Here is a 13,902-nt window from a genome sequence, read left to right on the forward strand (position 1 = left end):
GTATGTACACTTTCATATGAGCTGAAAACATAATAGTAAAAACTAAACCTGATTTTAATAGGCTGTAAAAACCTCACAGTATCTTTGCAAAGTGATCCTTAGGAGCAAAGAGAGAAGTAGAATTTGAGTCTGAATTTAACTCAAGCTATAAAATTTGCAAGTTAGTTTTCAAGTGCATAAATAAAAGAGAATGAGTTTTTACAGGTTAAAACATTTTTCTGCTCCTACTCCATCAGAATCATCAGGTAATGATTCTCATGTTGAGGAAGGATGAATGATTTAAGGGAAAGACTTTTCTGAGTGAATCATAGAAAAGAGAACAATAAATACTATTCAGACAGAGATAAGTGGAAAATGGCAAGGTCTTGCAGAATGGTTTTGAAACAACTAAAGAGAGAACATGAACAGAGAGACCTTGAATTAGATACTGGAAAACACATTTAGCAATATACTGTAAGTTTTACTCAAGCTAGCTAACTCAGATGAAATTGTGTCCTTTAGATTAACTTAGATCATTTTCATGTGAAAAACATACCTCTGAGACTAAGCCTACCACTTCCAAACAAAGAGCCCTACCCACTGAACACACACCATGAATTCAGAATTCTCTGTACCTTTAAACTGAGGTGAGGGAATGTTAAACTAAGAGCAGCTCACCCAAGTAGTGATGTAGATATTATGCAAATATTGTCAGAATCAAATTGTATAAACATGTTTGTGTAACTGGCCTTTGGTGTACTAGCTTCATGGATTAATGATCTAGCATCCCTTTTTGTGCAGAACTTCCCTAACATTGTTGTATCATAATCATGTATTCCAAAACCATACCTGTGCCAACTGATCTAGTATCCTCAGGCAGTGTTCTCGCTTATCATCTTCTTGTTTGTACATAAAAATACATCTAACAAGAGGAGAAATGAGATTCCAACCCATATTCTTGATGATAACCTAAAAACCAGATATTGGAGAATAAACCAAAACCGGATGTCTTCTAAACCCAGAAAGATTGTGTATATAAAGACCAAAGACAACAACAGATCAATGTCCTGGACAGTAACCATTACTGTCACTATCATTGAATATTTAGCAACTGTTACCATAATTTGACACACACTGTATTCTCTCCCCATACCTATAAAAACAGCTGCATGTTTTGTATAATTTTCTTCTAATTATTGACATGTCAATATATACTTCTAAACATCCATGACAATACATTTAAAATGGGACTGAGCAGAGGAGTTCTGCTGAAAGAACACCTGAAAAAATTATTAAGGGATTTAGATTTTCAGTTGTTACTCCAAACTCACAAAATTCAAAACCAGATTGTGAACCCCACATAACAGATTGGAACCCCATGTAACATTGCTAAAATATTCTACCCCTCCCTTTCTTTCTGAATTTCCTATTAAGCTCTGCTCAGTTTGGTATATTGTCCTAGCGTCTCTAATGCCCACAGACATCAGTATTTCACATTAGCATCAGCCTAGTTGGCTCCTACAGTTGGCCAATATTATTATATCCATTTGTGCTGGATGACCCCCAAGAGCAACTAAGCACCCCTAAGCTGCTTGCTTGCTCTTGTCCCTCAGTGGGATAGTGGTGACAGTCAAAAGAGCAAAACAGAGGAACTCTGAAGATAAGGCCAAAATAATAAGTGAAGGACAAAAGACAGCAGAGCATGACAGGGAATGATGTAGATTGAGACCAATGCCCAGCCAGCCTCCAAACAACAGCTACTTTGGAATGGGTCCCCAACCACGTCTTTACTGCTGAGCACAATGTTGTATGCTGTGGAGTATCTCACTGCTTTGCATCAGCTGTCCCAGCTGTGTCTCCTCCCAAATTCCCTGCTTACTGTAAGCAGAGTTAGAAAGGGAGAAGGCCTTGATGCTGCACAAGCATTGATCAGCAGTAGTTGAAACACTGATGTATTATCAGCACCTTTTTGGTCACAAATCTAAAACACAGCACTATGCAGGGTGCCATGAAGCCAACTCCATGCCAGCCAGATCCAGTACACCATCTGAAATCCCCATCCTGTGGAAGTGGGACATGTCACTTTCTCCTAATTATGCTTTTCTGCATCCTTTTCTCTTTGCTTCACTCACAGAAGAGTTATTAATGGTTTTGTTAAGATTACCATGACTTGGGTTTCTGTAAGATACCTAAATAGAGAATAATGGGCACTTAACACAGGACAACTTATTAGCTACTCTTATGTACAGCCTTGCTCCACAGAGAAAGTAGCTTTCCCCTCTTAATAAGCAGTTTTATATTTAATGATGTTAATAAACACTACTATGTAGTGCAAACTTAAACTCACCTTGTTTTTCTCATTTTGAATTACTTCTAATAACTGAGCTGCATATCCATCTTCCAAACATTTCTGACCTGCTACCTGAAACAGATTAAAATCTTCTCCTTTGAAATCAGCTTCTTCCAGAATTTGCTAGAAAGAAAATATGAATGTTTAACCTCATACTTATCAAAGTCAATTAAGAAATAAGAAAATCCACGCTTTCATTTCAAAATTAGATGTAATATAATTGTAACTTTTATACATTTTTAACATACTAAAAAAGCTACCAAGTTACTACAGAAGACAAGGCAGTATTTCAATTGCACTAAGTCTAGACTACAGCTTGCTGTTTGGAAGATGTGTTTTCTACAACTACCAGCTTTTGTTCCTAGGTACAAGAACACTTCCTTCTCCAAGAAGCAGAAATAATCAAGCATCTTGGGATAAGCACCACAGAGAAGGCAATGAGACATGGAGGCTCAACTTAGCTGCCCCATGAAGAGTTCTACTAACAGTGGACTTGTTCTTTGAGGTCATTTTGGCTTTAATTCTAATATATGAAAAGAAACTCACACTACTGACACTTGTTACTTCTAAGGAAGGAAAACTACTTACACATCTTTGTATTATGGCTTGAAGTTCATCAACTGCCATTATAGTTGGACTGTGCTCTTCCGGCATGAAAATTTATTATAAATTAAAGAGGGCAGTATTATATCACACGGATTTAAAACAGAGGCTGAAAAATAATCACATTATCAAAAAAAAAAAAAGTTAATGGAGGAACAAGAACAATCTAGACAAATATTAAGACTACGTAATTAGAAAATAAGGGAAAATTCATTTTTACTAAGTGTATGCTATATTATTCTACTCCCCATATTTGCAGGAAACAGTATTACAGCCAGGAAACAACCTGCATTCTATGTACAGGGAAACAATTTTTCAAGTACTATCTGGGTCATCTTAAGAAGTGTGAAGGTTTCAGTGATTACTGCAGGCACATACATGGAAAACTGCAGCTAACACAGAGCAAGTCTGGGCTCACTGCACGCCAGGCAGGCACACCCATGACACACTACATTTTCTGTGACTATTCTGACCAGAGGAGCTTCTGCTCAGCCCTGACTGGAACACACTAACCTGATATCCGGGATGTAAAGGCACTGATCCAAACACTATGCTTGTTTATATCAACAGTCCAGTCAATATTACATATGTAGCTTCACTTATTTCTTTCTAGTGTGTATGTGGGACTAGTTCAGTGGCCTTTTACCTCTAGGTATTAAAATTTAAAGCTTTCTTGCTAAAAACAATAAAGTTATAGACTTGAGTAATGTCAAGTATGTACCAAGTTTTCTGTAGCCAGGACCATGAATTACAAATACAATCAAGCCTCGTTATCCCATGTGATATATCATAGCAGCAGTCATGATCTTTATGGTTTTAAGTAATGCCATGGGCCTAAACCTGGCTATATGATCACTATGACTGTCAATTACCCCTACACCTGGTTAATTAGGCAACTGTTCATCAAAACACAGGCATCTCCATGCAATGTCCGGAGCCTTTCTTCTTAGTTTTACCTAAAGTGGTGGGTTGACGCTGGCCAAATGCCAGCACACCTAAATGAGACAACACACAGACAACGAACCTATCTAGACGTTCACAAAAGGCGACAACTCACAAAAGCTTAAAAGGCATCTGTGTGCCACCTTCTCTATTCAAAGAATAAACAACTCACTTCCTATTCTTCACGGCCCATTCTGACACCTGCATGCCACTGAAACCCACCCTTTCTAGCCTGTCATTTTAACCAGATCATTACCACGTACTTTCTTACCACATGTTGTACTATTTAAGCTCATAATTTTACAGAACGTTACTAATCCCGCCAAAACAATTTAACATACTTTCGAACACCAGCCCTCAGTAACTTGACAACGTACTTACAGCCTTGAAACGCGTCCCAGGCACCCACCGTGTTGCAGGGATTTACTGGCTGAGCTCGCAGATGGTCTCCGGCCTTAATACTTAATCCAACTGAATCTTTTAGAAGGTTTCAGCGGCAAGTGAGCAGCATCCGAATCATGTGAAACGTTCTATTAATACTCACCAAACTCTCTTCTAATAAACAGATATCCCAGCCCCTTCTCTGGGCGGTACAACACCCAGGATGGGACGAAAAGGCTGCCAGCTAAAGCCTGTAACACACGGCTGAATTAAAAATCACAAGGGCACGGCACCGCCTCCCCTCACCTCAGCCCCTGCCAGAGGAAGCCCTCAGCTCCGCGCCGCCGCCTCTCCCGGCCCCGCCGCGGCAGCGGCTCCGCCCCGGGTGAGAGGTCGGCGGGCGGAGCGGCGCTGATGGCGATGATGGCGGCCGGGACGGGCAAGTCCCGCCGGCGGCGCGCAGGTGGGCGCCAGGGTCCGCGCGCCAGCCCCCGCTCCCCCCCGGCCGCGCGTTGGGCTCTCCCTGTGCCCCTAGACCGGCACAGCGGCGGAGTCGCCCAAGCCGCCGTGCCGAGGGGAGCGCGGCCCGAGGTCGGCTCTGTGGGGCTCCGCGGGGCTCTGCCGGGCCGGGTGCGGGGCCGCGATGAGCGGTGGACCGGACGGGGCGAGGCCAGGACCTGCCGTCCCCTCGGGCTGTGAGGGGCCGGGCCGGCGGCTCTGAGCGTCGGGGACGGGCTGTGACGGCGGTCGTGCTGTCAGGGCGCTGAGCCCTGCCCGGGGCGCTGCGTCCTGGCCAGGGTGACAGCCCGGTGTGTCCCTGCCTGTTGCCCTTGTGTGAGGGGGGCGGCTGCGCGGGACGCCCGCGTCGGAAGCTGGGTCAGGCGGCGTCCCGGGCGGCACCGAGCGCGGCGGGAGCGGCTCTGTGTCAGGCCTTGGACCTGGCCCCGAGCACAGCCCTGCCCTGGGGGCAGCTGTGGGGTGCCGGGGTAAAACTGGGCTTTACCGGCTGGGTACAGAGAGACGGGGGGTGTGGCTGGCACAACATCATTGTCAGAATGTTTTCCCTTTTTTGTGTATACAGAACGTGGTGAATGAGAGTATGAGAAGCGTTGAGCCTGTCTGTTTTCACACTTTTAAAGTGTGTCTGGTTGCTGAATACCAGCTTACTGAAATCACAGCCATCAAAAGCAATAATAAGAAATTATCTTTGTTGTGCTTACAGTTTAGAGGTTTTCATATTTTTCAGGTTCAACATCTGCTGTTAAGCAAGTACACTAATTTCGATATCTGTATATTTGATTCTTAGGAAATAAGCATTCAGCTGCTCAGAAAAATGAAGATGCTGCTCAAAGGTATAATTTCTGAGGAATAATATGAGCTATTTGTGTTGTTTTGGCTCACTTTGAAATTGCAGTCTCTGTGCTGCAGAGGCTTTGCTTTCTCAGAGTACCACGATTAACTTCAGTAAATCACCAGCATCAGCATCATGTAGGACATGTTTGGAGAGGTGCTGTGTAACTTCTAACAGCATGCACATCTGAGTATGGCTTAATATACTAAAAGTTTGTAATCTAATGTCCAAAACTGTATTTCCTTAGCCTGTAGTGCTTGCTTTTTGCTGTCTTAACTTCTTTACATAACTTCTGCCATTTATAATTATTTACGTTAAAAAAACAGTCAGGAGGAGGTATTTGTTTATTTTTTCCTTCCTTTACCTTGTAACCTTACACTCAGTCATGTCCTAGTTCTTTTTTTCTTCCCATTCTTCATGTGTTACATAGTTCCTTTTTTCCTGACAACACCCCATAAATTGTCCCAGGTTCTTTGTTCAGCCAGTTCTGGATTTCCCTCTTGCAAGAAAATTTGGGGAGTGCATTGCAGTACAGTAAGAGTCAATACTTTTTTTGACCAGCAAATAAAGCACACCAATATTAAATACATAACCTTTTGTAGTAACAGAATTACTAGTCCAGTTACTTGTTGCTTTGTTTGGCCAACATGGTGTGATACAAAAAAATGTAAGCTGTATTTCAGAAAAAAAGATAAAAATACTATTGGGAAATTGTTTATGGAAATCTGCCCTCTGTATCATTCAGTTTCTGTTCTGTTACAGGAAAGCAGCTCTGGAGGCTGCACTGAGAAAGAAGATTGAATGTGAGAAAAAAGCATTGTCTATTGTTGAGCAGCTCCTGGAAGAGGACATTACTGAAGAGTTCCTTCTAAATTGTGTAGGTGTTGCAAGTTTTTCTACTGTTTTGTATCTTAGTGTAGTACTTTTTTAACAGATTTTGGAATACTTTGCTGCAGTTTAAAATAGCCAAACCATTGATTCCTTCTTCTACCAGCTCTGATAACAGTCTCCATATTTTTAAGGGTTCTGCAGTGAAAACATGCCCTAGTTTTGCAGGACTGTGTACTTTAATGGATCCTCACTCCTTTATCAGAGCCTTTGTTGATACCTCTGTGGTTCTGGACTGACAGATGAACTGTAAAAATTTAGGTTTGCATCATACTGTCTGTAAATTTACACAAAGACTCTATAAAGCACCACAGTTATCTGGCAACAGAGTTTTGCTGGAATGGTATGATGATTATTCTTGTTAAGGTTGTAAATAGGCTGATTAATAGGTGTACACAACATGTAAATAGAGGCAAAAATGTGAAGGTTTTGTATATGCAAAAAAGAAATGCCCAGGTCTGTTTTCCTTCCCTCTTTACCCTTTTACCTTTTCTACTGTGTAGGTTCTCAATGTTGTTTATTAAACTTAATAGATAGCTGTTATAAAACTTAAGATATTTATATGCTTCAGAGATGTTTTAAGTACAAAAACTGGCAAGTTTTCTACTATCTGTTGTTGAATTATTTTCTTGTCATTTTAGGGAAAAAGTATTACTCCATCTCACTATAAAGATGTTGTTGATGAGCGATCTATCATCAAACTGTGTGGTTATCCTCTATGTCAGAAGAGACTGGAAAATGTAAGTTGCTTTTCCTTAATGCTGTTATCAAAGGAACGTTTTCACAATTTTTTATTGTCTTGCATTTCTTTTTAATTTTAAACTTGGAATATTAAGCACAGATTACTGTCAAGTAAGGAGTCAGGCATTATATAATTCCATTTCAGTATAATCCTTCTGAAGTGAAAGGTGAAATTTCATCAGTAGACAGCAGTTCTTGTATGCCAGAATCAGTAACTGCATGATCAGAATCACAATCCAGGTATCTGTTCTGACAGGCATAAAGATGAACGAGTGGTGGCTTCATGGCCTTCCTTTGTGAATGGAAAAACTTTGAAATCTTGTTCTTCTGTCAGTGTAGCAACAGATGTCTGTGAGAAGGATTAAAGTGAAAAAACAATGCATCGGAGGGATGTTATTATGTGAATGCATATATATCTGCTATGAAAATGTATGTCAACTATGTCAATTTGAAAGTCACCCCTCTTTAGGTACGATGCATGAGAGCTTAAGCAGAACTCGGAGGTCAGTTAGATAACCTGTGATGTAATACCAGTGCTACACATTAAAACATCTAAAAACATTCTACTCATGTACAAAACAATTTACTATTTTGGACTTCATCTCTTTGCACAGATGTTCATTTCAAAACTGTTACAGTTTGCATAAGTTCATCTGGGTTTGTCTGGGTAGTGGTTCGGGTCTGACAGTTCAGTCTCATATGATATAAATAGATCTGGATTAAGGAAGGCCCTGTCTGTAATTGCGCAGCACTTACTCATGAGGAAAGCTTCTGCCATAACAGCTCCATTGTTTTATGTTCAGCACTGGTTTTCTTACAGCTGTGGAGCTACCTTTTACTGTCTAATGAGATGTGTATGATTAAAGATAAACTGCCATTCTTACATCTGAGAAGGTGCAACATCAGAAGAACTGAGAGAAAAGGTGGTTATAGTATGCATTTCAGTTAAATAGAATATTTTGCACATACCCAAATACATGAATTAAGAATGAAGTTTTCTCTGTAGTCATGATGGAACTGACAGTCTTGCTGATGAAACTATATTATTTTAGGTGCCAAAGCAGAAGTACAGAATTTCAACAAAAACGAACAGAGTTTATGATATCACTGAAAGAAAGGTATGGTAACAAGTGTATTTCTAGAATGTGTTTAATGGTGGCAACATCAAAAAATGCATTTTGTAACAGCATTCATATAATGGCTTGATTCACAGGCAAATATGTTTGGTTCTTATTAAAAAGATTTTCACAAACTGTTGAAATTTTTTGTGCATTTCACTTCCTAGATGATATCTTTGGTGAGACAAAATATATGTGTTTTCAAAGTTTAAATGCAAGATGGAAAATTTTACTTGGATAGCCGTTTGAATGTCACACAGCTGCTCTGTTAAAGGCATTTGTGAAGTGTTCTTTATTTTGCTTCAGCATAATCAGTAGAGTCAAGCTGCACATCCTTTTCAATCACTGAAGTCTGCAGTAATGTAGTACAAGTTACATATTACATATCCCTTAGTGTTCTTTTTTGGGGAACATTTAGGTTTCTCTTTTGAGGACTTTTCAACATAAAACTTAACTCTTCACAAAATGTTTCTTTCTGGAAGCATGTTCACAGGTGGTTGCATAAAAGTCATCTTTGCCATTTCACAGGATACACAATCACCTACAAGCACGTAGACACTAAATTGTAACATAAATGTTTCCAGTTACAGAACAAATTTCTTCAGTGTCACTAGTATGCATTCCTTTCCTCTGATTAAAACTCTGGGATACACAAAATTTTAGTAATTGCTTTCATGAGCAATCAGGCAAGACTCCAATAAGATGTGGGATACTTTATGTTCTTCCCTTGTAATGCAGGTTTGCAAATCAATTTTTCAAAGATGCTGCAGATTTTTAGGTGTTGTTCTAAGTATTACAAAATAGTGGGTTCTGTTGCTAGCCAAAATTTTCATTATTAAACATCTGAATTTTATTGTATGTCTTTCAAAGTGTATGAACAACATATTGGGTTATGGGTTCCTCTTTGAACAGTTTGATTTGTTGGGTTTTTTTAAAATTATTATTATTATACAGAATCCAACACTGGTTTGCTTCTCAGTGTGTAATAAAAGTGCAGGAAGCAGAACAATGGAGAGGAAAGAAGCAGCTAAATGTGGCTTGTGCAGAAGGGGATAGACCTATTTGATAGGCTGGTTTCTCAGGTGTGCTAAAAACCTGGCCACAGGCTTGAAAAGAAACATTTATTGCTACTTAATTTTACAGACATTAAAATAAATTACTTTTGTACCTTTCTATGTATTAAAGTTTGCCTTAGTTGTTCTTGCTTTCTCTCATTGCCAGTGCTTTTGCAGCAACTTTTGCTATAGAGCATCTAAATATTTTGAAGCTCAAATTTCCAAAAGTCCAGTGTGGATGAGAGAAGAAGAAAAGTAAGTATAATCCTATACATTCGTTACACCTTTTGAGAATACTATTTCTCTATGTGTCTGCAGTGGTAATTAAGAACTGCAGCACATCAAAATGATTTGGCTGAAGCAGAGGTAGCTGATGTTAACATGTTAGCTTAGCATGGTGTCTGTTTTAAAAGTGTTGTAGCTGTATAGATTACAGTAATTGGCCTGGTTCAGTACTACTCTCATCTACTTAGCAGACGTGACCATGTTAGTTTAGAGGGCAGACTAGTCAGAAATAATAGTTAACTCCGATTAACTTTAAAATGGACTGACTAGGATTGAATTTTTACAAACAGGTTGGAATAATCTTACACTGTTACAAGAGATTTCTAATTTTAGCATAGCACTTAGCATTGATCTTAAGCTTAGGCAATGAATGCTTGCATCTGAAAGCAGTCTATAACACAAAGAGGTTTTATATCCAGTCTAAATTTCTGATTGGCCATTTCTTGTTCTTCCTGCAATACACATTTTGGAACAGTATGCAGTCCACGCTCCCATCTTAGGAAACATGGGTTTGCAAATAGTCAGTGGAGCCAATGGGTGTCACTGTTGAACAACAAAGACTGGCATAGAGAATGTTCAGCAAATTTACTCAGCTGTCATTCTCCAGGACACTGTTTCTCATAGTCTCCTGGGTTTCAACAAAAGAAACTAGCTGGAGTTATATGTGTCATATGAAATATATGATCAATGACAGAAGAGCTTTAGAGCAGCCTCATCAGATCGGAAGTATTCTAGTAGGTAAAACCAGACTCGTTATTAAAAGTTTAAGTTTACCAGTGCTTTTGAGGTATTGTTTTGCTGTCTTTAAGAAAACTGTTTCTAAAATTTCCCTTTATTCTTCACATAAAAAGTGTATAGTTCTTTTATGCCTGACATAGTTAATTATTTATTCTGGGTGCTAGTGGAGAGGCGGTATTTTCAAAAAACAAACAAACTCCCAGATAGTTATTGGTTAGCTACACCTCTTTGCACAAGCACATACATGTGCACACACCAATACACACTGACATGCTGGAATATTTGAAATTCCTTTGACAGAAAAGACTGCAACCTCCACTTAAAATTCCACATAAGAATTATATGGAGCTAGTAATATAAATCACTCTGTTATCACCTTTAGTTTCCAAATTTAGTTTATTGATATGAGTGACACAGCTTTCCTGCAAGGTCTTTTACATACGTTAGTACACTGACTTGCATTTAGTGCCTGTTTAAAAGGTTTTCTTTCAGTCATAGGATACGTGAGATTTTTAACATTTGGTATTGGATAAGAGGAATAGGACTGCCAAGCTGCCTCAGAACCGAAGTAGATTAATTGCAAGTAGGGCTTTGGAAAGAAACTCGTCAGAATTTGTTTAGTAACATTTTTAGTTTCTGTAAGCCTTTGAAAACAGTTTTCTTTAAAAAAATATAACTTGATAGCCTAGTTTTTAATAAAGTAAAATTTAAAATAAGTAAAAAATCATGAATATTTGTATTTTACATTAATTGGTACATTTTCCTGTAAATAGCCCAGAATTGTCTTTACTACAGGAACTTTATGATCTATGAAGATCATGGCATGTTCACTTGCTTGAAGAATAGATCTGAAAACAGTGTAAAACTAGCTGAAAAAACTTAGAAGGATTACAAAGTCAAACTATTCTTGGTTGATGGCCACACATAATCACATGAATGGTTAAGGTTGGACATTTGGAAAAATATTGTACTAAGGTTACGGTGGAATGAAACAGGATACTCGGCAATATTTTGAAATTTCCATGTTTGGAGGTTTTCAAGATTTAAACTTCATGAATTTGTGGCTGACCTAACCTAGTGCTGGTGAGAATTACATTTCAGGCAGGAGATCAGACTAGAGCCTTCCAGAGGTCCTTTCTGACAAGCCTTTGTGTGACTTGGTGACTGTGTTAAATTGTTCACTGTAACAGCCTTGTGCTGCAGGCACACGAGTCACGTTCCCTGAACACGTGCACAAACCTGCTCTTGCTAGCTTTGCTTTGAACAGAGGGTGTTGGAGTAGATGATCCTCAGATGCCCCTTCCAAAGTCAATTCTTTTTGTATTTATGTGTATTTCAAGAGATTAGATTTAGCAGGAAAATGTTCATTCTGTCTTCTTTTTCCAGACCACCAGACATAGAGCTGCTGAAGGAGGGACGGAGGTACACTGAACAATTCCTTTTTTTTGTTAGATGCACTTATAGCTAGAAATTTTAGCATCATAGCAGACACAAAGGGGATCTTTGATTTGTTGTGTTATAAAAAAGACCTTACCAGAACCTATGCAAAGGTTTTTTCCTTTGTGATTCTAACCCAGCAAATTTGATCTGTATGATTTACTGTACAGCTGCTCTTGGATTGTGTGTCTTAATTGAGCCTGTTGAAATCTGAAACAAATACACTGTTTGTACTTTGAATATTTTATGCCATCTATTCTTTATAAAGAAAATTGTGCCAATTATATGTGATGAAAGCTTCTGTACTTCTTAATCTAAAAGGTCTATATGAGCCAAAAAGAAATCACACTACTCTGTCATCTCGCTGTACCTCACTGTGCCTTGCGCACCTTTCTGTTTGTTTTCTTTTGCAACACGTTGCCATTAGGTGGCAAACTTATATATGCTGAAACAGCTCAGCTTAACCCTGATTTAAGCCTGATTTAAGGGTACTATTTTCCTATATATGTTAACATGCCTGTCTTAATTTTAAAATTGCACTCTTCATGATGCTAAGTCTGACATTGTTGTGCTGTCTTTAATAATATCTTGTTTATACTCTTCTTTTCTAACTACCAATCATAAGCTGATAACTCATGTCTCTAAATAGTCTCTATACTTGTCATTTTGATTATAGAATAGTGCAACTCTTAGAGTTCAAGAAGACTTTTAGAAGAGCACTTATGATTCTTAAAGTAAAAAATTACACTTCTGCTATAAGGGGGCAAATGCTTTGTTTATCATTCTTACATGAGGATGAAAAGCTATTGAAGATAAAAGCCATTTCTTATTTCACTGATGACTTGTGTTTTTTATTGTAGTGGACAGTCTGGAGAAGAGGTGAAACTACGTGATGAAGTGATTAAAGCATCTGACATTGAAAATCCTAGGATATCTTCAGATCCATGTGAATCTGGTTCTCATGACACAGCCAGTGACAGCAGTACTGATACTGAGCAAGGATTTATTTCTTCTGTCCTACCAGGAAGTCAGTCAAGTTCAGCCAGTTTTGCACAGCAATTGCACAGAAAAAGCATCCTCAAAAAGAAGCATGCTCAGAAAGTCCATACCAGCTCTAAAACTGAAGATGCAGATGTACTAGAAGCCACTGAACAGCTGTCTCATTGTAAATTAGACACTCAGGAAGAAAGGCATGCTTTCTCTGTTCATGATGAAGTAACTGCACCACCTTCAGACAATACTGCTCCTGGGAAATCAAGTGCTTCAGAAATCTTTGAAAATACATGTGGATCAGAGATAGTTTTTCTAGGTGTGAGCAAAAGAGGAGCAGAACATCTTAAAAGAACACTAGCTAAGTCAATGGAACATAAAAACCCTGAACTGAGGCATCCAGTTAATTCCAAAGGCAGTTTACTAGAAGTGCTTAGGCAAACACTTATGGAATGGAGAACTGAGGAAACTTTAAAATTTCTCTATGGCCCAAACTATACTTCTTTGTGCTCAGCAGAGTGCATAGCATCTGTCAACCAGGAGACTGAAGAACTTGATGAGGATGACTTAGATACAGCTGATGATCTCAACACTGTTGGTGTAGAGGAGTCTGAAAACAGTTTGAACTACTCCTTACCTTTCACAAGCTCAGGTGGAATAGTTAAGCCTCTGCCTAGTTACGAAAAGTTAAAAGAAGAAACAGAGTTCCTAGAACTCCGAGTAAAAGAGTTCTATAAAGGAAGGTGCATCTTGGCTGAAGAGGCAGCGACACAAGCGCAAGCAGGGGAACATCCAAGCAAAGACAAAGTAAGGGTCTGGTGTAACAGTGTGGAGGTTGTATGAAGCCCGAATAGACCTTCAAAGAATTAGTACTTTGTTTCTGCTATCATAAGTAGATAAATATCTCACACGGAGAAAGAGAAAATTCCGTTAGCTGCATACTGTATGTTGCATCAGATTATGCAAGTGTCTGCCCATTAAAAAGTAGTTCGGGGTTGGTCTTTTTCATAGGTAAGAGTTATTTAATGCTTAAATATTTATTGA

The 13,902-nt window shown here is 39.0% G+C and overlaps 2 protein-coding genes across 6 annotated transcripts in view; one reads left to right on the forward strand and one right to left on the reverse strand.

The window, feature by feature from the left end:
- The window catches only part of GLMN (glomulin, FKBP associated protein), an 18,021-nt gene extending 13,318 nt beyond the window's left edge, over positions 1-4,703 (reverse strand). The window contains exons 1-4 of one of the 4 annotated variants that reach the window (XM_030278621.4): positions 4,562-4,703; positions 2,918-3,041; positions 2,327-2,452; positions 829-948 (exon numbers count right to left, since the gene is read on the reverse strand). In XM_030278621.4, the coding sequence (XP_030134481.4) occupies positions 829-948; positions 2,327-2,452; positions 2,918-2,983 (312 nt within the window). In that variant the 5' untranslated portion in view covers positions 2,984-3,041; positions 4,562-4,703. Of the gene's footprint in view, positions 1-828; positions 949-2,326; positions 2,453-2,917; positions 3,042-4,251 lie in introns of all 4 variants that reach the window. The other 3 variants (XM_030278619.4, XM_030278622.4, XM_041717791.2) reach the window with 3 other exon arrangements.
- The window catches only part of RPAP2 (RNA polymerase II associated protein 2), a 35,260-nt gene continuing 26,006 nt past the window's right edge, over positions 4,649-13,902 (forward strand). Inside the window, exons 1-8 of one of the 2 annotated variants that reach the window (XM_072932497.1) lie at positions 4,649-4,718; positions 5,562-5,607; positions 6,369-6,483; positions 7,136-7,234; positions 8,288-8,353; positions 9,575-9,663; positions 11,818-11,853; positions 12,729-13,665. In XM_072932497.1, the coding sequence (XP_072788598.1) occupies positions 4,670-4,718; positions 5,562-5,607; positions 6,369-6,483; positions 7,136-7,234; positions 8,288-8,353; positions 9,575-9,663; positions 11,818-11,853; positions 12,729-13,665 (1,437 nt within the window). In that variant the 5' untranslated portion in view covers positions 4,649-4,669. The remainder of the gene's footprint in view (positions 4,719-5,561; positions 5,608-6,368; positions 6,484-7,135; positions 7,235-8,287; positions 8,354-9,574; positions 9,664-11,817; positions 11,854-12,728; positions 13,666-13,902) is intronic. The other variant, XM_041717792.2, reaches the window with a different exon arrangement.

Source organism: Taeniopygia guttata, chromosome 8 (genome assembly GCF_048771995.1).
Source record: "Taeniopygia guttata chromosome 8, bTaeGut7.mat, whole genome shotgun sequence".
In the NCBI taxonomy this organism is placed as follows: domain Eukaryota; kingdom Metazoa; phylum Chordata; class Aves; order Passeriformes; family Estrildidae; genus Taeniopygia; species Taeniopygia guttata.